This window comes from Micrasema longulum, unplaced genomic scaffold, assembly GCF_059751315.1.
Source record: "Micrasema longulum isolate JH-2025_06_02 unplaced genomic scaffold, ASM5975131v1 h1tg001091l, whole genome shotgun sequence".
Taxonomy (NCBI): domain Eukaryota; kingdom Metazoa; phylum Arthropoda; class Insecta; order Trichoptera; family Brachycentridae; genus Micrasema; species Micrasema longulum.
In genome coordinates this window covers 363,249-389,300 of record NW_028278279.1, presented here as the reverse complement: position 1 = coordinate 389,300, position 26,052 = coordinate 363,249, and the positions used below count along the sequence as shown (strand labels likewise).

The 26,052-nt window shown below is 32.5% G+C and overlaps 2 protein-coding genes across 4 annotated transcripts in view; one reads left to right on the top strand and one right to left on the bottom strand.

Annotated features, from left to right (window-relative positions):
- Positions 1 to 5,208: 5,208 nt before the first annotated feature.
- Positions 5,209 to 26,052, top strand: part of Brf (Brf RNA polymerase III subunit) — a 131,570-nt gene continuing 110,726 nt past the window's right edge. Inside the window, exons 1-4 of the mRNA XM_088233379.1 lie at positions 5,209 to 5,364; positions 5,671 to 5,892; positions 6,460 to 6,684; positions 9,893 to 9,997. Of these exons, the coding sequence (XP_088089505.1) occupies positions 5,676 to 5,892; positions 6,460 to 6,684; positions 9,893 to 9,997 (547 nt within the window). The 5' untranslated portion in view covers positions 5,209 to 5,364; positions 5,671 to 5,675. The remainder of the gene's footprint in view (positions 5,365 to 5,670; positions 5,893 to 6,459; positions 6,685 to 9,892; positions 9,998 to 26,052) is intronic.
- lute (BTB/POZ domain containing protein 3 lute) overlaps positions 10,376 to 26,052 on the bottom strand; it is a 97,450-nt gene continuing 81,773 nt past the window's right edge. For 2 of the 3 annotated variants that reach the window (XM_088233382.1, XM_088233380.1), the window contains 5 exons: positions 17,589 to 17,843; positions 15,898 to 16,045; positions 14,310 to 14,526; positions 11,967 to 12,332; positions 10,376 to 11,462 (listed from right to left, as the gene is read on the bottom strand). In XM_088233382.1, the coding sequence (XP_088089508.1) occupies positions 10,968 to 11,462; positions 11,967 to 12,332; positions 14,310 to 14,526; positions 15,898 to 16,045; positions 17,589 to 17,843 (1,481 nt within the window). In that variant the 3' untranslated portion in view covers positions 10,376 to 10,967. Of the gene's footprint in view, positions 11,463 to 11,966; positions 12,333 to 14,309; positions 14,527 to 15,897; positions 16,046 to 17,588; positions 17,844 to 20,244; positions 20,417 to 26,052 lie in introns of those variants that run through there. The other variant, XM_088233381.1, reaches the window with a different exon arrangement.

Below are 26,052 nucleotides of genomic sequence, written 5' to 3'. Positions count from 1 at the left end.
GAAAAACTGCAGAAAAATTTGTAAAAATGGTCATAATTGGGGATTATTTATATTTTTTACCCATGATTTTAGTTTTAAAAATGTATTTTTCCAATCAATACCACAATGTGTTGTTTTTATTGAATTAAAAAAAACATGTTTAAATAATTTTATGTCGGTACTTAACCTTAAATACACGAAAATAAAAATTTGAGTTTCCATAAAATTCATACGATGTTTTTTCCCTAAATATTGGGAAATTTTATTTATATGTTATCACTTTTTTTAGTATGGCACACAGAATTACAACTGTCATTTACATCGCAGCAAAACTGTTTCACACTTATATGATAACTGTTTAAACTAGATTATTTCCAAATTATGTTTATAGCTTCAAATAATATTTCTATTGCCAAATGTTTAAACTTTCTGCATCTTAATTTATTGGTGTAAAGATTTTATTCTTCCTAAACATGCGTCAACCGCATGTCACAATTTAGTAAAATGTCAAAATTAGACACACAAAATGGTCAACTGCACTGAACCTTTGAATTTAGTTTGAAACAACAATTTACACTTTTTTTATTTACCATGATTTTATTCACCATTTTGGGCAAACGTGGCGGCGCGCGGCTCGGCTCTTTTGACAGATCGAATCAGTTTTGAAAATTTTTCAACATAAAACCGGGGCTATGAAAAACGTTAATTGGGGGGATATTTGAATGAGAATGTACGGAAAAAAATGGGACCTAAACATTTCGGCATAAAAAGCGGGAAAACGTAAAATTGAGGAACGTAAAAACGAGGTTTTACTGTATGTAGGTAAGCAAAATATTATATGCACATGCATACATTGGCATTCTTATAAAAGGGATAAATGATAAAGTTTTCTGTCATGTTTTAACTCAACTCTCAAGGCAAAAAAAAAACAGTTAAACAATACCCAAATATTTTTTTAATGTCAACATATCATACAAGTACATATTTTGTAATTACGAATTGAATTAATTTAAAGATAATCTTATTCCATATCCTTAACGGTTTCTCTATTATAAAATCTTATTTAACTTAGTCAATCATCGAAGTTGGACACTTGATAAAATAATATTTATAATAAATGAGCCATGAGCGGATTTTTTTTCTAGTCCAACATTCAGAAGATTTAAAAATGTATTTAAACTTAAGATATATCTAGCAAACATTTATTTAACATCGTTGTTAGATCATAATAAAATGTTCACTTGAGCTTAGGATACATTTTAGTATTTAAATATAGAAATAGTTTTTATTTGAGTGATATTTTCATTACAAATAAAATGAAAAAGCAATCCCAAGACTAAGTTTAATTGTTTTCATATTCCATAAATAATTACAATATTAAATAATGTTCGTACCTAACATTTTCCGTAAAAAATATTATTTACAATATTTAGATCTGATTGTATTAATATATTTATGTTAGTGGAGCCCTTACCTTATTTCCAATATCTTGAGTATATTAATTTGTATTTTCAGTATCTATAAATCACTACTGAAACTTTTTGTTAATTGATATGTCAATATTTTTGTGGAGGGGATAGAAATCTTGTCACAATATATTTTTTTAACATTAATTAGAATATCTCTAACGAATCCACCAAGGCCCATATATATGTTGCAACATAAAATAAAATCATCAATATAATTAGTCTTTTATGATTTGTTAAAAAATATATCTTCAATGAGAATAATCTAAAAAAACACCTATTACTATCCCAAACATATGTTTAAATTTTTATATGGACAATTAATGCAAAATCTAATAATTTTATTATTTTACTTAATTGTTTATATATTATGTAACCATAAAAAATGTTAACAAATCTACAGAAATATAGTGCAAAAGTATTTTCTACAAATTTAAGTGAATATGTACATAATTTGTGCTCAGCCACTCTGAGGTTGAATTGTTAAATACACACCTTGTTATTATTTTTAATCTTAGGTTTATTTTTTTTCTGAGGAATTTCAATGTCACCAAAATAAAATATTCAGTCTAAATAATAATAATAATAATATTAATCATGGTTTATTAACAAAAAGTAACAATTTCTTTATTTATTACATACATACTTAGGTAATAGATTTCTCTGGATTATGTCTAGTCTGCCTAACTAGGTACAACCTGTTTTAAGGCAGACAGGTAAATAAAATCATTCCATCGGCATTACATGGAGGATTTGTTCTTCATATTTTATTTTACCTACACTAATTTTGTTATTTTATTTTTATTCTGTATTATATTGTGATCAAAATTTGTTTTTAACAGTTTGTTCCTATATTTTTTCATGTCTGCCTAGGCTCACGGGGCAATGTACCATATGATATCGTCAGTAGTACCTACAGTACCTGTTTATTGTTTTAAAATCTATTGCATATAGGTATCTCCATAAGCAACGTGGATCATGCTTTCTATTTCAGTTCAGTAGATTTGTTTGTGGTTTACCATATTTTCCCTGGTTCAACACATAAAACATATCATAAAATAAGTAACCAATTATCCATTTATCTAGATGCTACAACTTACACCTGTTTAAGTTAAATCACTTTCGAATAAGACTTTCTATTGTTACCTTTTTAATCATTAATCACTATACTATGTAAGTTTATCTTTTAATAAAAACTTGTTTTTACTCACAGACGTTTAGAAATGGTTATTAAGTTGTGTAAATATTGTTTATATTTGATCCGGAAATAAATATTTTGTTGATTAATAAAATGTTGTAATTGATTAATGCATAAATTGTTATAAGTATGTCACTTGTTTTTATTTGTATAATACCTATGAATACCACCCCTATTCCCACGCCTAGTGGAACATTTCGCGGGGTAATTACTACAACTGGTTACTTAAAAATCCCCTCTGCCTATTATTATAGAAAGGGTTATCAGTAGGACCCGGACGGTTCGTAGAAAAAACATTACAATTAATTAATTAATTATGGATAACTTATATAGCGCCATTTTCGTAATAAAATACCTCAAGGGCGCTTTACATGGTGATTCTATTGTTAAGTTAATTCTTATAATATAAGAAATTAAACACTGATTTGAATCTACTAAACACTATTTTATTTTTACAAATATAAAAACAAAAATTTCGTGACAATTGTTTCGCCTTGTTAGGGCATTTTCAAACTAATGAAATTTTTGTTTTTATATTTGTAAAAATAAAATAAAGTGTTCAGTAGACTCAAATCAGTGTTTGATTTCTTATATTATAAGTTTAAATATGGAGTTCTATAAAATAAACACCAAACAAACGTATATTTACATATAAGTTATTAATTTAAAAACACTTAGTACACTTCCACTTATTTGCTTGACCAATTAGAGGGTGAAAGCGCTAATTGGTCAACTAGCTACATTACAAAACGTTTTAGTTTTCATGAATGTATAAAAGCTCATAAAAAAAAACTTATTGCCTATGCATAGTAAAAATACTGGATTTTAATAAAACTTTACAGAAGTTGTCCTTAGATTAGACCTCGTTGTCTCTAGAGTAATAATTTGCTAGACAGACCTTTTAGCTCTATTGCATAGAACAAAAGCGTTCCAAATTTTTAGTTTAACAACAAATGTGCAGCGAGTGGTTTTGGTTTGCGCTTGTATTTCTCGACCTGAATACTTATGGCATGTTGTATTGCTGAAAACTATATCTAACTCCGTGGTTGTTTATCATAGAGTTGTTTTTTTTCTGTATGCGAGACTATTAGCTAGTGGCGTGTTATTACTCTATGGTTTAGGTACTGTTTGGAATTAATATGAAATAAAACATACTAAAATATTTTACGGAGTAACGCCTCACTGGGCGAGTAACACAGTACTAGTCAGTTTTGCTACCAACCATCCAGGTCTTAGTTATCAGGGTCAGGATAGGACTTGTTGCACATATTCTAGGTCTTTTTGGTATTAATATTAAGACCCAGACAAGCAAAATTTTCATGTAGTTTGTAAAACCATTTCTGAAAGATAACAAATGTATTTATTTCAAGAAGAACCTCATTGTCGGTGTTCTCAAAGTCTCACAACTTTAGGGGGGAGTTCGCTTCTATACCTAGGCAGGTGGTACCGATATACATAAAACTAAATCCATAAATATTATGAATAAGTGTGTTGTAAGTACGCAGCCTTGCCTCACACCAGTTGAGACTGTCAGTCGAAGAACTTACGATTATCAAATAACAATTGCTGCCTACGTAGAGCGCCTTTATAACAAACAGCAATCATATTGGAAGAAATTCTGTACGCATCAGAAATTTTCTAGAGAGATGGGAACTATCAGGTGCTTTCTAATTGTCAATGAAGAAACCCATTAGGGCTGAATTCATTTCATTGCCTTATTGGAGAATACATCTTATATTGTGGATATGGTCCACACATGACTCATCTGGAATAAAACCAGTCTGGTTGACTCTCAGAATCTGCAGTACAGAAGCTTTTATTCTGCTCATTATGTGTACAATGTTAGGAAGAATCTTTCATGGAACGCTCAGCAAAGTTATTACCCGATAATTACTACACTACACTCTATTTGTTCATCCTTGCTTTGTTTTATAATTTTCTGGAAATTTAACCTGCCTACTCACATTTTGAATGCGTATACTCAGCATTATTTCCTAAGTGGTGGCTTAGTTTTATTCATTAAAGCCCAATGGGCTTGTACATTAATACATTTTTTTAAATATGAGAAAAATATGTATTTGAGTTTTAATTATTCACCTAAATATTACAATTACTGACCATTTCTTAAAAACCGTTAATTACTTATTCTGGAAAATTGGTAATTGAGTTGTGGAAGAATAAAATTTGCACCTTAGATCTTTGATTTTCAAGTTTTTAACAGGACTAGAGCTCGGTTCTAATGAACACATAATGAATCTAAAAACATCAATACAAAACAATATATAAAAAAAACAATTGAGTACCTAAATGTTTAAAAAAATAATTGATTATTATATTTTTTAAATAATAATATGTTTCCAGTTGATTATTTTCCAGAATTCAGGATCATTTTTTAATGGGACTTTATCACTTTATTATTATTGTTGCTTTTCAACAGATAAATAAAATGACTATATTATTCTTTGAAAAAAAGTCGCGCGCTGTTATATTTTCCGCTAGTTTAACTGAGTAAGAACTTTCCATACATATATATTTTTTAATTACCAGCCCACAAGCAATACGCGAGGGCAACAATACGATTTCATATTCATGTGTCAAAGTGACAGTAACTTATTGACTTGTATTTTTTTAAATACTCCTAAAATCGCTGATTACTGTTTTTCTTATTTTCGCGGAAAATTTGTGTTGATAGTGTCCGTTATTGTTGTCTCAACAAGAATTGTAAGTTTCATACTGATGTTTATTTTAAACAATAACAAATTATAATGTTTCTAACTGTTCTTAAAAATAACCTCGTGTTTCGGTTATAAGTAGGACATGTTTATATTATTTGTTTAGCATTTACTGTTTATTTGTTAAAATTATCAATTAAAATATCACCAAACATCGCTATTCGGGTTTCGAGTGTATGTATTTTGATACTCTCTTTGTAATAATAAAATAACATTCAAAAATGTGTCTGATTGATTTTCAATAAAAATGAACAAGTTTTGTTGATTCACTAAGCACATTTGATTGATGTTGTAGTAAAAATGTCTTCTGGGAGGAAATGCAAGAATTGCGGGTCTTCGGATATAGAAGTTGACCCAGCGAGAGGTGATGCAGTGTGCACAAACTGCGGATCAGTTTTGGAAGATAATATCATCGTAGCAGAGGTAGAATTCCAAGAAAACGCACATGGTCATTCCTCAGCCATTGGGCAGTTTGTTTCTGCTGAGAGCAAAGGTGGTGCAACAGGATTCGGTGCATGTAAGTAAAATATATAGTTCTGATTGTAATTAAGCTAGTGTTTATTTCATATTAAATTACGAACTTCGGTATGTAAGAAGATTCCAACATATTTTTTACTGAATCAACTATACAATTGTTTTATCTTCTGAAATAATTTTCAAATGAGCTCATGACTATGTTTATGTGTGATTTTTAAGATAGAGAAATATTATGTATTTAAAAATTAGGTTAAGTACCATGTCATTTGCGATATTCCACCGTGTACCTCATTAAGTATTGGAAAAAACAATGAAGGAAGTTAGCGTTGCATTTGAAATGCACTCTCGTTGTTGTTTATTGAAATATAATAAAATGTACTAAAAGCTGAATTACGAAACTTTGGATGATAGTCTTTATTTATTTATTTGACAAATTGTAGTCTGCATTACTTTACGGGCTGTTTAGCCCATTATGTAATGCAGACTAAACATAAGTTAGAAGCGAAAGAATAGAAAGTATATTTATTTATGTTTATCCTTACATCACTTTACTGATGGAGGAGTTTTTTTATTGTTGTTTCCAATGTTTTTCTATATTATTTTCTAGCTTTCCATGTGGGTATTGGTACAGAATCCAGAGAAGTGACAATACGTAAAGCAAAGCAAGGAATTACAGCTCTCAGTCAGCAGTTGCGATTAAACCAACACTGTATAGATATTGCCTGCAACTTCTTCAAGATGGCTCTCAGCAGACAGCTCACTAAGGGCCGACCAGCAACGCACATACATGCCGCATGTGTATACATTACATGCAGAACTGAAGGAACTGCCCGTATCCTTTTAAATTTAATTTAATATTCCATATATCATAGAAACCAAAGTCACTCTCCAAGGTTGAGTAAATATTTTATTCGAAATCTTAATACTTACATAATTTTCGTGACCTATATATTTTAAGCGTCGGCCTCGTACTGCAGTGGTCAGCGCATTTACCTACCACGCAAGAGGTCTCGAGTTCGATTCCCGACATGAAATATTTATTACAAAATATGTTTTTACACTTTAATATTTCATTGTTCCTGGACGACCCTGAAGCATAAGACTGATCATCTTACCTTTATGTAACAAAAAATTATCAAGATAAGCTGCGATTGCTGTACCAATGCAGTGCCCTATGCACCATTAGGTGTGGAAAGGGGAATGATGATTATTTATTTGAAGCAGAAGTGAAAGAAAAAATTCACTTATCTTTAATCCCACATGTAAAACAAATGTTTTTAAAAAAAACATTTCAAGTAAAACATTGTGTTGTATTGGGGCTAATACGGTACTTGCTTGTTCAACTTGTATCATAATAATGGATTTGATAGAAATATAGGTAGAAAATAATGAGTCCTTTTTATAATGTCATAGATTTTTAAAGAAATGCAATCATCATAACCAAACCTGATGATCCAGACCTGATGATGCGTAGGGCACTTCATTGTCATATGACTCTGTAAAACAACAAATTACTCAATTAATAATTAAGATGAATAATAGCTATTGCTTAATCATGATACATAAGTAGGACATTTCCAAGATTGCTGACAATATATAATTGCATAATTCAAAATGAGTTTAATGGCCATTTATGTATTAAATTATTTTTTGTAAATTGGTGGTACAAATATGATTATTAGTTATTGAGGTAGGTATGGATTAAAAAAATAAATATCTCAAAAAACATTCAAATCTAAATGGCAGATGAAGAATACAGTTCTGTATGTGAAATAGAATCAGAATCCTGTACGACTGTTTTCAACTCTATGGCTAGTCTCAGATAAAAATTGTGAAAAAGGAAACCGAGTGGAGAAAAGTCCGCAGTAGGGTAGTGGTTGGCGTGTTCGCCTACCATGCTTGAGGTCCTGGGTTCGATGCTTGGGACAGTCAACATGAAATATTTGTTGATAGTGTAATTTTTACTGACCCTGCATACGGTGCAATTTTATTTAACAATGAAGTGCCCTACGCATCATCAGGTCTGGATCATCAGGTTTGGTTATGATGATTGCATTTCTTTAAAAATCTATGACATTATAAAAAGGACTCATTATTTTCTACCTATATTTCTATCAAATCCATTATTATGATACAAGTTGAACAAGCAAGTACCGTATTAGCCCCAATACAACACAATGTTTTACTTGAAATTATATATTGTCAGCAATCTTGGAAATGTCCTACTTATGTATCATGATTAAGCAATAGCTATTATTCATCTTAATTATTAATTGAGTAATTTGTTGTTTTACAGAGTCATATGACACAGTTTAATTATAGTGAGTTACATGATTCATGATAATTCTCACAAGTCAATCATCAATTACTCAAAATTGTACCTTCTGTAAAACCTTCCAATGTCCTTTGTACATCTTGTTGCTGGACTTCCTTGAAACCTCGGGGTTTTATAAATATACAAAAACTCAACTATGTCTATTATCAGACAACTTACTTCGTTTTTCTTCTTGCTTAATACTAGACTCGTTTCAGAAGTCTAGTGTACTACTTACAAGGAAAAAACTATCTCGTCGTTTTACGGTGGGGGTAGGCAGAGAGGATAGAACGCCATATCACTGTCTTTTAATACAGACCTCACTTCCTGTACATTTCGTATAAAAGGCGAATTCACCAATTTTACAAGAAAAGCATTTTTAACTTTCTGGTTACTTTTTGAGCTACCTTATGCAAAAATATGTTCATTTTTTTAATGATAGTCGAGGCATATTACTAGCCATTGAACATCTAAAAGATATTAATATAATAATCTGTAGCAATAGTTTTTTTTTTTATGGATAATCTGGCTTTCCTAAAAATAGCTTCTTCGCCCTAAATACAAAACACTGACGATTTATACATCTTCTTAAGCACACACGACGATTATTCTGACTTTTGAAATATCCATCTTCGAGTATTTGTTGAATTTGGTCATGCCATATCTTTTTTGGTCTTCTTCGTTTTCTGCATCCATCATCATTCACGTCATAAATATTTTTTGCCGTTCTTTCCTTATCTATTTACTCTTCATGTCCATACCAACACAGCACTCCTTTCTTGATTTTGTCGATAATAGTTGTCTCAGCCTTATATAATGCATGATTCTCGACATTTGTGCAGTTTCAAAACACATTCGCCTGAGGGATCGCATTTGGACAGCATTAAGCCTACTTTCATCACAATGTGACAAAGGTGACAATGGCTAAATATAATTAATTACAATTTTATGATTGATTTGATAAGAAATGTGATTTCAGCTGAAGACAATCAAAATGACCCAAGAGTGATCTCTTACACTATTTTATTAATCAATTTTGTTGTTCTCAAACATTGTCTTTTGAAAATATTGTGTTTTCTAAATAATTAAAATACACACATATTATGTATTAACATACACATATGTTAATGTGGTTTTTTTTTGTACACTGTTTTGTAAATAAATAAATGTAGATTTAATATACTAAAAATTAAACTCTGCTAGATTAAAGAATTGACTATATAAATACAAAGTAGGTGTTTTTTCACTTACAATATTTTGTCCTCGTGGTGTAATGGTCAGCGTGTTTGCTTACCATTCAAGAGGTCTCGGGTTCGATTCCCGGCATGGTTGATATGAAATATTTATTAAAAAGGGTGTTATCACACTAGGATATTTCATAGTCCCTGGACTGGTACCTGAAGCGTGAGACTGATCATCTTACCTTCATGTAACAAAAATGATCAAGATGCCCCGAGATTGATGTACCAATGCAGTGCCCTATGCACCCTTAGGTGCGGAAAGGGAATAATGATGATTTTTTTTTTTTTTTGTTATAAAAGACCAAGGAAAATAAGTGGTTTGTTTCAAATCTACCACATACATATAAAACTTACTCATAACTTAAGATATTTGGTTTTATAATTATTCCACATATCATCTCGCTTCATTACATAAACCACTCTAGAGCCAAAATTTTGAGTATTTTAAAAGATGTGAAATATTTCTTTAACTAAAATATCCATAGATTTGCTTATCGATATAAGTGACGTCCTCCAAATTTGCTGCTACCAGTTAGGAAGAACATACCTCCGGCTATCCCAGGCTCTCTGCATTAATATTCCATCAATTGGTGAGTTTTTCATGAGCTTTTTATCTGTTGATGTATATTTAATAGTGTAACTTTATTGATGTGGCGACATGCAGTTCGTTTATTCTTTATTTACATAAATTGTGTGACAAACAATTTAGCATTACAGAAGAGTGACGTTAAATAGTGAAAATATTTTTGTTAGATTTACACGAAGCGTAGCATTCAAATTCTACTTTCATGTATGTATTCAAATATTATTTTATGTATCATACTGGAATCATTCAATAAGTTTCAGATTTATATAAACCTTTTTTATTACTAGCACATAACAAATAAGAATGGAAAACATTTTAGATGATGTTTATTCTTTAAATCGTCACTAATTTTCATAATGGGCTCCGAAAGAAAAATATAAAATCAGTTTTAAATTCAGTGTATTATTTTAATAAGGGTATCAGGTGTAGGGAAATATTAAGATGACACTGACACTGTTATGACACTGTTAATTAAATTCTACCAATTTCTAAAATAGATAATTCATTATAAATAGCACGAGACAGTTGCATCATTTATCACAATCCAATACTTGACTCTATTCACCAACTTATCCTCACAACGGAAGAATAAAAAGTCTATAATACAACTAGATCGACACCTGCGAGAGGCTATAGTAATCCTAATTAAAATTATTAAGTGGAAACAATTAAACTGCCTATTCACGTAACATTTCTATGCATAAATAATGTTTCTTCCGATGAACATTAGAACTCGGGAAAGTATATACAGAGAACGCTTAAGCCAATGGCGGTTTCTACTATCTACGGTTTAATTGTTTTTTTACACCTCGAATCACCCTTGAACCGAAGATAAGTATCCAATAGAAGAGTAAGAAGGCAAGGTTCGATTAATTTTATCACATGACTCAGTCCTCACTGAAAGATTGACAATATCGTAGTTTGGTGTCCATTTTCGGGCGTATAGTAGCTTTTTTCCTACTGTTGAGGGAATATCAGTCCTCCAGGTTGTTAGTGGAACCAGATGAAGAGTTGAGAGTCGGCCCATAGTAAATGAGCTCCGGGATCTGTCCTCCCTGCACTCCTGTTCCGTTAGTGCTCTCCGAGGAACACTGGAACTGGAAAGTCACCGTTCCCATGTATATCTCACTCAACCCTTCTTGCCCGAAGTAACTGAGCTCCCCACCGTCCAGAATAGCGGAGGCCGTATAGAAGCACTCGGGTTCGATTTGTATCGGATTCTCAAAGTACACGTGAAAAGTGTTGCTTGATCCGTCGGAAAAGAACTTTGTATTGTTTTCAGCGAGAATACGTCCCAATCTCTTGAGTTCAATTTTGACATTATAATCAGCCGCGCCATTTGACGATCCGTAGAGTCCAAAGCCAACAACAAATATCCTTTTGTCAACTGAGAACTGTATGGAGTCGCAGCGTCCCCTATATCTCCATTGGTTACTACGATAAGCGCATGATTGAAACCTGTGACAGACCTGAAATCAAAACAATATTTATTATTTTAGTAGTTGGTACTATGTTTACATTTTAAAAGTTAATCTAAATATCTGCGCCACGATTAATAGGACAACTTTTGGTACATAATCTCGCTAACTTATCCGCTATAATTATACACAATGTTATCAAACATTGCAAGGCACCTTTATTTTAATAAATAAAATACGAATTTAAAATTAAGTGGTTTTTTCTCAGATACCTATCATGTTTCAAATACAATATAAATTAAATAAAAATCCCACCTTCTTTGTAGAAAGGTGACTGTAAAGAGGTGCTACAATTATTATAAACAGGTGTGAGTTCTTTCTTATAGTGCAAGAGATGCTAATTAGATATTGATCGTTGTGTCTTGAAACCTCAAAATTATACGAGTCATTGAAACTTTACTGTGCAATAATGTTCACTGTTTAATTACATTACTAATGTACTGAATTGGAAAATGCATTATGTAAAGGTTTGCAGTAATAGAACATTATTCTTACCAGTGATTTAAGTCCAGTTCTCGGTTTTATTGTGTAAGCCAGTGTGGGTTTATTTGTCGCCGTGAAGTGAAGGAAGATGTCTATGGTTTCCTGCTGAGTAAGGATCCCTTGCTGGGCAACTCCATTGGCAAACTCCTCTAAACTCATGGTGGGTATTCTCACGAGGTAGATAGCGTTCCCCAGCATCGCTCTCTTGTTCTGTGCTGTGGGCTCTATGTCTCTCCTATTACACTCTGCGTGCGCCCAACACAGCGCCGCATCGAACAAGTTGATCTCTTTACAGTTGAGGGTCTCTCGAGCCAACACTGATTCCAGTGTGGACATATCTATATCTACGAACCCTTCGGACTTCAGAGCCATTTCCGCCTGTTCAAAAGAAAATAAGAGTCAGTGTCTCTTGAATCTAACCAATTAATCAATTATAGTTAACAGGTTGAGGAGAAGAGTTCAGTGTATATTTGGTATAGATAATATGGAAAATTTGATACTGAATTTGCCCTTAATTCGGCAATCTTTTTTGATTTTTAGTTATTCTGCTATCCACATAATTGTTTTAATGTAATAGAACAAGGGAAAGGTCGGGTAAGGTGATTAAAACTGCAATACAATTAATCAAAAGATTCTATATTTGTGATTTTATTTTACAATACAGAAAAAACATTTAGTATTTCAAGATATGTAATAAAATTTACAAACATAATTCTTGAGCAATTAAATATATTTATTTTAGTTCTACTCTGTCACGGTAGACAAGGAACTATATAACAACAATTATAATGCAAATTAATCTCTAACATTTATATATAATCACAATCAATGACTTGATATATATGTATGTACGATAAACATTGTATTGCAGTTTGCAAGTGGTAGAATAATAAGGAAATAACTGTCAGATGACTAGATGATCAATTTTACTAAAACTATGGAAAAAATAGTAGGGTATTTGGTTAACGAAGCATTAGTATGTTGAGATTCACAATGGATTATTTTCTTATTTATCATATGAGTGAATGCAGCAATCACATGTTATGTTCAATTATATTGTAGAAAATGGTTCCAGAGGAAGAATTCCTACCTTAAATTAATTATAATATGAACATAATAAATACAAAGTTACATTATGTCTTAAAAGACGTATCAATAATTAAATCGAAATTGCACATAAAACTAACAAATTCAGTCAAAATGATATAATGTTTACTGAGGCAGTGTTAAAAGTGATTGATTACATATTATTATTATTTAAATCTACAACTTTTTAGCTCAACTTTGAACTCATGAACATTCAGTTTTATTATTGTTAACAGTTTATGAATTATTTTTGTTCTCTTGATTAAAAATTTACTGTTACAATTTAAACAACTGATCTAGAAAATGTTTAGCGTACAACATATTTTTCTAAAATAAATGGCAAGAATTTGAATAACATACATATCTATAACTGTCACTTCGATTCCCCAATACCATCACTATATAATAAAATACAATAATAATTATTATAATGATAAAAATATACACAGAGAGTTTTTATCACATTTAGTCCTTTGGTTATTTTCTTAGTCTTAAATGATTATCAAAAACATAGATTAGTATGAAAAATGTTGATTGTTTCAAGTCAAAGTGAAAGTATGCTGATCGTTTTGTAGTAAAAATAAATCCGTGCTAGGCCTGCTAACTTGGAATCCATGCTTATGATTGAACAATTTTGAATGAGTATAACCCATTGTCAAATAAGAATAACTCACCTAAACTATCCTTTTCTGTACAAGCTCATATTGTTGGATTATTCTAAAACATATATATTTTACCTTTTTTAAGTTCTGTAATCTTATTCGGATAAACCTTATTTTCAATGTATAAACAAACTTTCTCGATATCTAAAAAATAAAACAGTGGCATCACTGAAAAGTTACATTTTGTGGAATGAATATCAATGGGATAATTACAAGAACATCTCTTGCATCAGATTATGTATTACATCAACCAATAGAAAGTATTGTTTATTGATGTTAATAAAAAAAAACAAACCTCTTAACTTATATCCTCTGCCAATATATAAAAAAAAAATGGGGTTCAATAGTTTAATGTATGTACATAATATAAAAATCTCAGCGTAAAAAAAATTGTTTACAACCATATACAATCTGTTCCACGTACAAAATACACATAATTAGTACACCATTTGTCACATAGTAAAAATACAAATACTTAAATTTAAACGACCTAGGGAATGTTTGGCATTTGGTCCGAAAGTTCCGAGGAAGGACTAGAGAGATTAGAAGAGTCGTAGGAAGAAGTGTTTGTAAAACTGAGACTTTGTGTTGAATCGGCCAGACATACCTGGGCGTCTATCACTTCCCAACATCGCTGCATCAGTTCCGGTTCCTCAAACAGTCTAGACTGGCTCAGCAGGAGACAAGCATTCTTCGCTGTAAGGCTGGTCTCCAGATAATTGACGCAAGCTCTTGCCAAATGTGGAACTATGTATTTCTTCGCTACGTAGAGAGTGGACAGCACAGTGTCCGCTTCTAATTGTATTTCATCACAGTAAAGGTATCTGAAAGAAAAAGGAAATGGTAAATTATCAACATAAACCTGGTGCTATCGAAACATAAAAAATAACTGGTTATATGCTATGTGTATCTTGTCATAAGAGACTTGGTGCAACAGTAGATAAGAGAAGTGTAACCGAGAAACCTCCGAGATACAGTCCTACAGAATATAGTTGGAATTACATGGAGATTACTTTACAAATGAAGTAATAGACAGAACACCATTTTTCAAAATACCAATGAGGAAGTTCAGTACTATGGGAAACAGGATATAAAAAAAAATTCTTACGCGTGGTAAAAAATTAGAGCATTAAATTGTACAGCGAAGTTCCCTGAAAATGTACAAAAAAAAAGATTTCAATAAAAACAAACTATGTGTTTTGAATGACGTCACTAGTTCTTCCGAATCAACCAATAAAAGAGTTGTGATAGTTTTCCAGTTTACAAGAAGCTAATGCACCAATCAGCAGAACTCACCGACTAGAAATTGTGACTCACTGGCAGAGTAATTTGAAAATTACAAAACATAAAAAAAAATCATGGCGCTGATATATATATATTTTTTTACTTGAGTTCTTATTATGTACTAAAATATTGATATTTTCAGACCATTTCCTAAAAGTCATAAATAACTTGTGCTGGAAAAATGGAAATCAAGTTGTGGTAGAGTGGGATTTGAACTTCGGACCTTTGGCTCACGAGTCCACAACACTACCACGGGACCACAACCCGGTTAAGCGCTGATAATACGATCTATAAAAATATTTTTGGTTTGGTTTGATAGTCTATAAACAAATATAAATATATTAAAACACCACTGAACTGCCTTATTGGATCAGCCATATGAAAATCTATCTGAAATATCTGGATGAAAAGGAGATGTTGAAAGCGGAAGAAGAAAATGCTATCTAACAAGATGTACTTAAATGCTAAAAAAGTTGTTGTCTTTTGTTCATAATGTTCATAATTAAAACCTTAGAGTAATAATACGCCACCCGCTTCTAGAGTCGCCCACATGGACAAAAACCATTCAATGATTATTGATCACGAAGTTAGCTACACTTTACAGCAATACAGCGGGCCATAGGTCCTCAGGTCGAGAATCGCAAGCACAAACCGAAACCGTCCGCTACACGTTTGTTGTTGAATAAAAAATAAAACCAAAAATTATGAACGCTTTTGTTCTGAGCAAAAGGGTGCCTCTTTAAGCGGGTAGTAAATTTTTACGCTGAGGAAAAAACAAAGCGATTGAGAGAAAAATTATTGACTAAACAAAGGGATGACTAAATCAAATTTCCTGTCTTGGGGAAATTTGATTAAGTCAGATGGTTTGTGTAACAAATTGTGTCATTATGATTATTTGATAGGATACTTACTTGAGTAAAGTAAGGAATGCACATGGCTCAACATCGGGAACTTCAATCTCCTGTTTACATTCTGCTAGCCCTCCGTAGAACATGGCATAGAACACCGAGCTGCCTGTTGCCAGGACGTACTTGTGGGCGGGTATACTTTGTGACTGACCTGAAAGAACAATTATACTGTCATGTAATTGAAGTTTAAATAAAATCATAATACAATTTAATATTTTAGATTTTCACAGCTGTTAAGATGCTTATTAAGTTTTTCTGGTTTATTGGACCACGTGTCCTTCAGGCTCTTTGTCGGTATTACGGATCGAATCGTAGCATCCACAATTTGTGTAACCTTATGTACTTGGATTATTTATATTACGTATATTTTGAAAGGCGTAGACTCTGACTTAACACAGATTTTAGATTTATAATCCACATATAAAGACGGCAGGCCTCATCTGATAAACCACTTGTAGTGTTTTTTTTTAAATTTAAGAAGTATGTTTAATTCCCTTATTCTGTAAATAAAAACTCTTTTTTAAAAATGCTGCGTTCAAATGATCGATGACCCCCGTATTAAAAATCATAATTCAATAGACAATTATACTAACTATATTTAACTTCAGTACCACATCTTCAACTGACAAGTTCACGGTTATGCCGGCTATAGCCGTAAAAATCGTCTCTCATTTAGGAAATGACAGCTACAGTCGTAAGTCCAAAAGACATTGGTAGTGGAAAGACGGCTATAGCCTACGTCAAGCTGAAGTAATAGGAGATATTGCGTCTTTAAAAAAACAGTCAGCAACAAAGGTCCCATTATGTTAGTCAAATAAGATTTACTTCAAATCATCAATCGCGATCCAATAGGAAGTGAAATATTCCAAAAAATAAGTATGTTATGAAATGTGTCCATGAGTGGATCCTATGATAAAAAAGCGCCTGCGAACGTGTTAATCATGTTTCTTAAATACTAAATAAAAATATTTAAAACTCGATGCCCCATCTACATATTGAATTTTATCATCATCAAACACTGATATCCGCGCCTGGTGGCGCGTAGGACACTGCATTGGAAAAGTACATGCAGCGCATCTCGATCATGTGTTGCAGGAATGTAGGTTAGTCTTACGCATCAGGTGACAATCCGGGGACAGTGAAATATTGCAGTGTAAAAGCACCTTATAAACAAATAATTCATGTTGACCCTCCCAGGAATCGAACCCAAGACCTCAAGCACGGACGGAAAACAGGCCAACTACTACCCTACGAGGCGGACTTTCACTCAATTTCCTTTTTCAGGATCTTTACCTGAGAGTAGCTATCGAATCGTCTAGGATTCTGGTTCTATTTCATGCACAGAACTGTATTCTTCATCCGCAGAACATGGAACAGTATTCTTCATTCAGCCCTTTGGGCCTCTTTTCATCGGACCCACCGGGCCTCAGTTAATTAGAATCTCAAACACTCAGATATTTCAGCGCTTTTGGCCCCACAGTGTATTTTTTATTATTCGGAGTGATTGAAAAGTCGGTAATAATTAAGAATCTGTCACTCAAAATAATGCTACACATCCAGACAAAACTTTAGGTTAGGAAGCGATCGGAATGTAATAAAGGAGTCTATTATTCAAAATACTGCTTCCAGCAAAAATTATTTTGATCAGCAACAGGGCGTGCGTTGAATAGAAGAGTAATTTTACGGATGATTACCCGGCCCTCCGACTAGGAACTTGACGTCAGCCATGAGGTGGTTGTTGAACATGGCAGCGTTCCGCTCACGCACGGTGGGGCGGCTGGCCTGCCAGTTGTGGGCGTGCGTAGGCGGCGGTGCGGGAGTGGGCGGCGGCGAGGCGGGCGGCTGCGTGACGGCCGGGGGCGACGGCGGCGCCTGCTGCGGCAGCGGCTGCTGCTGGCTGACCTGTGTGCCGGGCCGCGCCAGCCCCCCTCCAGTGTTGAGACTCTCCGCTAGAAAAGAAAAAGATATTACCGTTGTGTAATATTTTATTTCAACAATACTTTGTTAATGAAATGCGGATGTTAAAAGGATTTTATAAACGGAATAGTAATATTCAACTTGAATCCAGCCTTGTCTCCAAACATTTGGATATACTCAAAATATTGTTGAGAAGTATTTTTGGCATTGTTTAGCTGGTAAAATCATTAATTCAGCTGATGAATTTCACCCACATCAATAAAAGTTTCAGACTTTTATTTCACAAAATTCAACAGTAAAAGCCAACCCTCTACATGCCCGAAAACCGTTTTAAAGACCGTGGGTCTTATCGGTTTCGCTCATACTAAAAGGCAATGGTTTTTTTTTGTCAATAAGAGTCATTCTTCAAAAAAAAAGTTCATATACTGCGATTTTAATTGAATTTAACTCCACTACTTTCATTACCCCTAGCCGCTTAAACCAGCCAATGTCAGGTCATAAGCCCAGTAAATTCATAGACTTCCATGTTCCCTTCTTAAAAATGTTTTCCCTCTCTGATACAATAAATTTAAATAATATTTTACTCATGCAACTTTAAGGAACATTTTACAGCTTGCAATAAAACAATAAATATATCGATCCTCCAGTTACTACTACTACTACTACCATCACGCCATTTCGCCGTAGGGGTAGGCAGAGAGAATGGACCGCCACACACATCTATCCTGGCATACAATCCTAGCCTCTTCCACATTCATACATCTTGTCATACATGCCCCTCGGTTCTGTCTGCTTTTGACATGACCAGACTTAAGATTTTGGTTTATCTGATCATGCCACGTCTTCTTTGGTCGTCCTCTTCTCACGTTGCCGTTCATTTTCGCCATATATACTTGTTTTACCATTCTTTCCTCGTCTATTCGTTCTTCGTGACCAAACCATCATCGATCCTCCAGTTTATTATTACATAATACCATTATAAGAATTGTGTTCTTCTTCTTCTTAGTTTTTTATGGCCTTTTCACCTCTCAACTCTGGTGTTCTGGCTAGTGTCGAGTTTTTTGTTTTTTTACATATTTACCGTGTGTTAGTATATCATGGGTATACTGGCAAAAAACGTTAACTCGAAAATACGAGATACGATTCGACTAAATGATGCAGTTTTGTAAAGTTTTTAACGCTCTAAAAACTGGCGAAATACACTAAGCCATATTAAATCTCATATATCTGTAGTTTTAAAAATAACTTTTAGGTTAAGTCGTATACCGGGTATATTATTCAGGCTAAAAGCTTTAAATAACTTGATATTTACTTAATATAAAATTAAGAAACGGAAAAATTAAAAACATGTGCTTAAATAAGTCAACATCTTACTATATTCAAATAAGATATAAAAGAGTTAAATTGGAAAAAAACTTAAATGCTTGAATTCTCAAAACAGGGATTTGAGAGTTAAAGTTTTTTTGCCAGTATACCCACGATATACAAGTTAGTATTTAATATAATATATACATTTAATAATATAACATATTTACAGCGTAACACGATTTATAACTAGAATTTTAAATACATGTTTATTGGGTGGGGACAGGAGAGTTAGAATATGAATGGGGAATGGGATATTAATATCAGAGAGGTCGGATAGGAATTCAGGATAACAATCATTTATGGGGCGTCCAAAAAAACATCGTTTGAATCTTCCTCATCAAGCTGACATTCAGAAATGACAAGAGTCCCGGACATGGATTCTGAACAGGTGAGAACCATTCCAGCAGTGCCCAATGCGCATTCTGCATATGGAGGATGTCTCAAACTTATTCAGAATATAAAAAAAGTGTTAAAATAGGGGGGAAAAAAAATACTTTTTTTTTCTTGAATCAAATAAACATTATAATATTTATATTTGAAGCACTAACTTTGTGGTTACTCTTTATAATTCAAATAATAAATCACAATCAATGGTTTAAAAAATTATAAGCGCATTAACGCTGATATGTTTTTAATGTTAAGCTTTTCGTGTACATATTTCTAATAATATAAATTTTCATTTAAGTATGCTAATAGCACAAAATATCTATATTTATTACTTCCCTAGTAGGTTTTGGCAATTCAAAGGTCATTTTATGTTGTTGATCTTCTGCTAAATATTTAAAGAGCGGGACGTTTTTGTTTACTAATACAACTTGTCAAATGTATGGGCGCGAGATCAATATTTGGGAGGTATACAGTTTTTATTCATAAGGAAATCACGACGCTTTTAAAACTCGTGCACAAACGAATACTCAAAAAATATATACGCATTAATATAGAGACAAAAATGGTGGAATCAATTATTGTTTTGAACCATCCTTTTTTTATTTATCTATATTTATATTAAATTAATGCCCTAATTTCAAAACCCATTACAAACGTCAACACAAACACTAAACTTACCGTTCATCCACGCATTTGTCTGTGAGACAGACATGTTATCCACTCTTTTGACAGGTTTATGGGCAATTCTCGAATACAAGTTGGACATTTCTGTGCCTGGATATTGATATGAAGACAAAAATAAATTTTTGCTCAACACGCCAACTTCGCCGAGGTAGCCATTTTGCAAACTGTCGCTCTGTCGGCCAATTTATAAACTAAATTCAAAATCGATCTCTTCTCCAACACGGATAAAGATGTGAGCTAAAAAAATACCAAAATACGATATTTTTTGTCCATTTCCTAAGTCATATTTTCCTTATACTTATGATAATTTATAAAATAAATATTCCATTATTATTAGCACACACGAAATATTATTTTAATAGGTGAACTTTTTTAATTTTTTTGATAAGTATTACTTCTTAGAAATTATACTATAATAAAATAATATTTCACTAAATTTAGCAACTGTAAAATACATTTATCAATGTTAATCATATTGACTTTCACGTTCACAATGCTAAAATGCTTATTATCCATAACTATAATATTATATTATATTATAATTTAATGAAATAAGTGACCAAGTACGTACTCAAAAAATGTTTTAGAAGTCTCGTAAAGAACAGTTACATTCTTTACAGAAAATATATTTTTTTATATCCATATGTTTTCCTTCAAAATGAATGTGAAGTTATTATCATATAAGTAAAGCATTATTAAAAAGTAAATAGAATTTATTTATTTATAAATTTTTCACTCGTCTGGTTTTTGGTTGGCGGGAAGATATTTCTTTTACCAATAAGTCCCCCAAAATGCATATATTTTTGTATTTGAAGTTGAAATAAATAAACTACTGGAAAAATCCAAGCCACCTTCTAAGGCTAACTGGCTCTACTGTTGAATAAAAATAAATCAAGAAGTGTAAATGGTATTTTTTATATTAGGTGATTTGTCCGTTATTTGTTTACTTTTTTAAATTTAAAAAGGAGCACCAAAAGTAAAACAAAATGGTAAAGGGTATACGTCATTCGAAAGAAAATTTTCTGCTCGACAAAATATTGCGTCTGCTTTTGCGTTACACATATTAAATAGACTTTGAAATCAGCTACCTCTTCATATAAAAAATGCACCTTCTCTGACCACCTTCAAGAAACCCCTGAAACATTACTATATATCCTTAGAACCCTGACCTACCTCCATTCACTGATTTTATAAAAAAATGAAAATAGTAATTTTCTCCTGGTTCCTCTTTCCATCCAAACTCACCTCTTTCCACATTCCTCATCCTTTGTTTAACATAATGTACTCTTATTTAAGTTTATTTGTGCAAGCCTTATCTCCCCATTAAAAAACAGCTGTTATCTTTAATTAATTAGGTTTTTTCATGTATGTATATTTTGATACACATAGCTCCTCTTTTGACCAATCTGTTTTTTGGCTAGCTGGAAGTTGCTTTAAGCAATGTCCACCAAATAATGAATTGTACTTGAATTTTTAAATAATACATTATTTTATCAAGCCTTTAAAATGGAATGTCAAGCATACGAAAGTGGGTATTTTCGACACCTCCTTCTGTTCGCGTTTAATCGAGGAAATATAGCTGCCAAAGCTGCAAAGCAATATTTGCGCACTATGCGGTGAAGATGCTATGAATTATTGACTAATGTATTGTATAATTATGAGGGAAAATACATTATTTACTAATTTGTCGTAAAATAATGAAGGAGAATTATTATTATTATTATGGATAACTTATATAGCGCCATTTTAGAAATATAATACCTCAAGGACGCTTTACAAAGTGATTATATAAAGAAATAAATTCAATTGAAACTTTTTTAATTTGTAATTTAAACAAAACAATTGACTTTGTTATCACATGCTACGAATTTATTCAAATGATTTAGAGAACAAGTGGGTTTTAAGTTTTTTCCGAAACATTACTTCACTCTCACAGTTTCGCACCTCTCCTGGGAGAGCATTCCATGCCGTAGGGACTGCGACCGCAAATGCGCGTTCGCCGAATTTAGTGCGCTGTTTGCGTAGAGGTATGATAACTTTTCTTCTCGACGTAAATGTAACTGATCCAAGCGTAAGACGTCTGTCAGCTAGTTCACCTGGAATGCAAAGTTTCCTTTGATATTCTGGAGCAGAGTTGTGCAGTGACTTATACAGAGTTTGTATTCCACCCTCTGTGGAAAACGTAGCCAGTGTAATTACCGATGTAGTGGAGTTGTATGACTGAACTCGGATATTCAAAAATAAGTCTCGTTGCGGCATTCAATACAGACTGTAGGCGAGTCATTTTATTCATTGGTAGACCTGCGTAGATACCATTACAATGATCGACTCTAGACACTACAAACGCATTTATTAATTGTCGGGCGACATCAACTGGCAAATTTTTACGTATGCATTTAATCTGTCTCAGTTGGTAAAAGCATGACTTATCGTTTTACTAATTTGAGCGTCAAGGAAAGGCCAGAAAGAGAATTATGTTGAGAATATGTTTTAAAATAATGAAGAGACATTCTTGACAATTTTTTTTTGTTGTGTCTTCTTGTTCTCTTCACTTGGAAAAAAATGGACACAACTTATGATAAACATTATGAACTATAGAGTTTTATAAAAAAATACATTTAGACACAATGAGCAACATGTTAATATATTTTAATATGCCGAAGTGCACATAAATTTTATTATAATATAAATAATATGTAAATTTATGCATGACAGTTGTTTTTGTATATTTCTCCTCGTTTTTTTATGTTTCACTTCGCTAAGAAGTGGTGTTTTTGCCATCTTCTTGAAATAACGATAGGTTTAATGGATCTTTATTTGACTTTAATGGTGGTCTACTTATTAACTACCGATTACTTGGCACATTATTATATTATTATCCAAGACCCGACGCTGGCCTTGCGATTCGTTGTTGGTAGGATGGTAGGTGTGCGTAAAAGTACAGTCCATTCAAATCTTTAGTAAGCTTTGCTTATGTGGACGTAATAAACAGTTTTCATAGAAATAATTCAAAATGTGCGTGTTTACGCAAGCAAAAATGGTATATTTACTCTTGACCGACAGGCACTAACACACTAACATGGGTTATTAAACATTCGAACGCACCGTACTATGTATACGTTAAGAGGAAACGCGGTCTCACTTTTCTTCATACAAACGTATTACCATATTTTCTCCCTGGATTATGGCACTGCAGTAATGAACACACTACAGATATTTATCATTGGCGTGTATCTATCGTTTTGATAAATTATTTCTTATGGGAGCTAGAACCATCCAAAAATCCAAAAATGCGCCCAGTTTTATTTGTAAATAATTTTGAAAAACTGAAAAGGTACCGAAACAAAAAATTTCATTCTAATACATTTTCTCAATTTGAATATTATTTTTTTTAATAATTTATTTTATTTTCCATTTAAATTCTTATTTTGTTTATGTTGCAGTTTTAAATACATTTTTTTTACCATCAAAATTATGTTAGCATTATGTTTTATTTGTTTACAAAATAATATTGTTAGTTTGTTGCATCTAATTTTATATTATTACCCTACACCAATTTCCGATTCCACACGTATCGTTCAAATCCACTCGGCACGGAAAAATTAGGGTGGGTTGACATTTATTACATTCTTTTGTATTAAAAAATGTTTATTCTGCGGCTTCTCTCATGTAATAATCTTGCAAAAGGAATTCGAGTGGGCATTAGTCGGCCTCATAGTGTAATGGTTGGTGCGTTTGCCTGCCATCAAATAAATGAAAAGTAAGAAAGTATGAAAAATAATAAAAATTTCTACATGCACAATAAACATCATATGCATCAACTGCAGCAATTTTTTTTTAAATTCACACGTCCTGTTCTTATATTTTGAAACACGAGGAAGTTCAGTGCTACGGAAAATTAGGCATATTTATTTTCTTACAAACGGCAAAAATTGGAGCATTTAATTGTACGGCGAAGTATCTAAAATATGTGTAAAAAAAAAATTAAAAATGCTCTTCTCGAATCAACCAATGATAGTGTTGTGATAGTCTTCCGGTTTCCGGGAAGCCAACTCGCTAATCAACAGAGCTCACCGACTAGAACTTGTGACGTCACTGGCGGAGTAATTTCAAAACTACAAAACTTTGAAAACATACATATATTTATATTTTGGTTTGGTTTGGTTTGATAATCTAAAACCATTTTTTTTTATCTCAGTTTTCTCGTTTTATCCAATTGAAATTATGAGGCATTCAATCAATAAATATGTTAGTATTACGAACCATTTTATTCGTTCATTAATATTTATTTATTTTTATTATATACTCGTATACGGCTTAAGCCAATTACAACAGATATACAGGTGTTCTTTAAACGCTGTCACATCCGAAACCACGATGACCAGTATGGGCAAGAAGACAGATTAGCATATTAAAAAAAATATTTAGAACGAACAAATTTAAAAAAAAAATATTTAAAAAAACAAATGGTTGCGCACTTCTGCAAGGAGTAGCGAGGGGGGCGCCGCCGCGCGGTTGACGGTATATCAGACTTCCCCCTCCCCCCTCCTCGTTTCACCCCTACAGAAGTAAGAAACCATTTGGTTTTTTTAATATTTCATTTTTGTAAATTTTATTCGTTCTAAAAATGTATTTGAATGTGCCAATATGTCTTCTTGCTCATACTGATCATCGTGGTTTCGGATGTAGAACACCCTGTATATATTTTTTTTATTAAATAAATATTAGCGTTCTCATAATTTACCCAAATATTTCAATTTTGGTGGTCTTTTTTAAAGAGTTGTAAATAACTCACTGCTAGAAAATGGAAATCAAGTTGAGGTAGAGTGGGGCTCGAACCTCGGACCTCTGATCCGTAAGTCCGCAACGCTAGCCACGGGACCACAACCCGACTCGGTATGAAGAAGCACACGTACAAGAAACTGAACAAAAATAACATAGAACTACGCAAAAAAGACAAACAAGGGCAGTAAAGTACTGGTATACAGTAAATTCATTAACACGATCAACATATAAGACTTCGAGCTAAACCATGCTAATCCATCTTATCCCACACTATTTTAGTGGCGAAGAGATCTAAAGAGAGAAAAGCCGGAAGATCTATCCCAAAAAATTCCAAGTTGTGTGACGAATTGACTAATTACATATTTTGGACATTAGGGCATGAAAACAAAAGTTGCTGATAAATAGCAGATTTTGACTTCTGGTGACATGATTAGGAACATGAAAAGAAATTGATTGCTACAGAGATGAGACATCACTTATAGCATTAAGTATTTTGAAAATGCATGTAAGGTCCATCTCAGTTCTACGTTTCTCCAATAAAGACCGACTAAGCGATTTCTCTATTTCAAAATAGGAATAATTACCCCTTTACAATTCGAGCAACCATGCCACTTTTCTTGGAAAACGGTGTTGGGCAGACTCGATATGGTCAATATGAGTCCTTTAGAATGAAGACTAAATCGGATGATATTGATACCAATTGTTATTTACCACCTAATTGTAATTGTACATATTATGTACAATGTAAATACTCGTAACATAACCATGAATTTTAAATTTTAAATCTAGAAGTTCTTTAAATATGCTACATATGTTGCCAAATATTAACGTAGGTATTTTGAAATCAGTTTTATGTTGAAATATTAATGGAGTTCAAATATATCGGTTTATAAAACTCGTCCATATTAGTACGTACGTACATGCCATGTTTGTACACAAAATAAGATGGCGTAATCTGGATTCAGGTTTTTTCATTTTTTGTTTTCGGATACAAATATATTATCGTAACCGATCGGT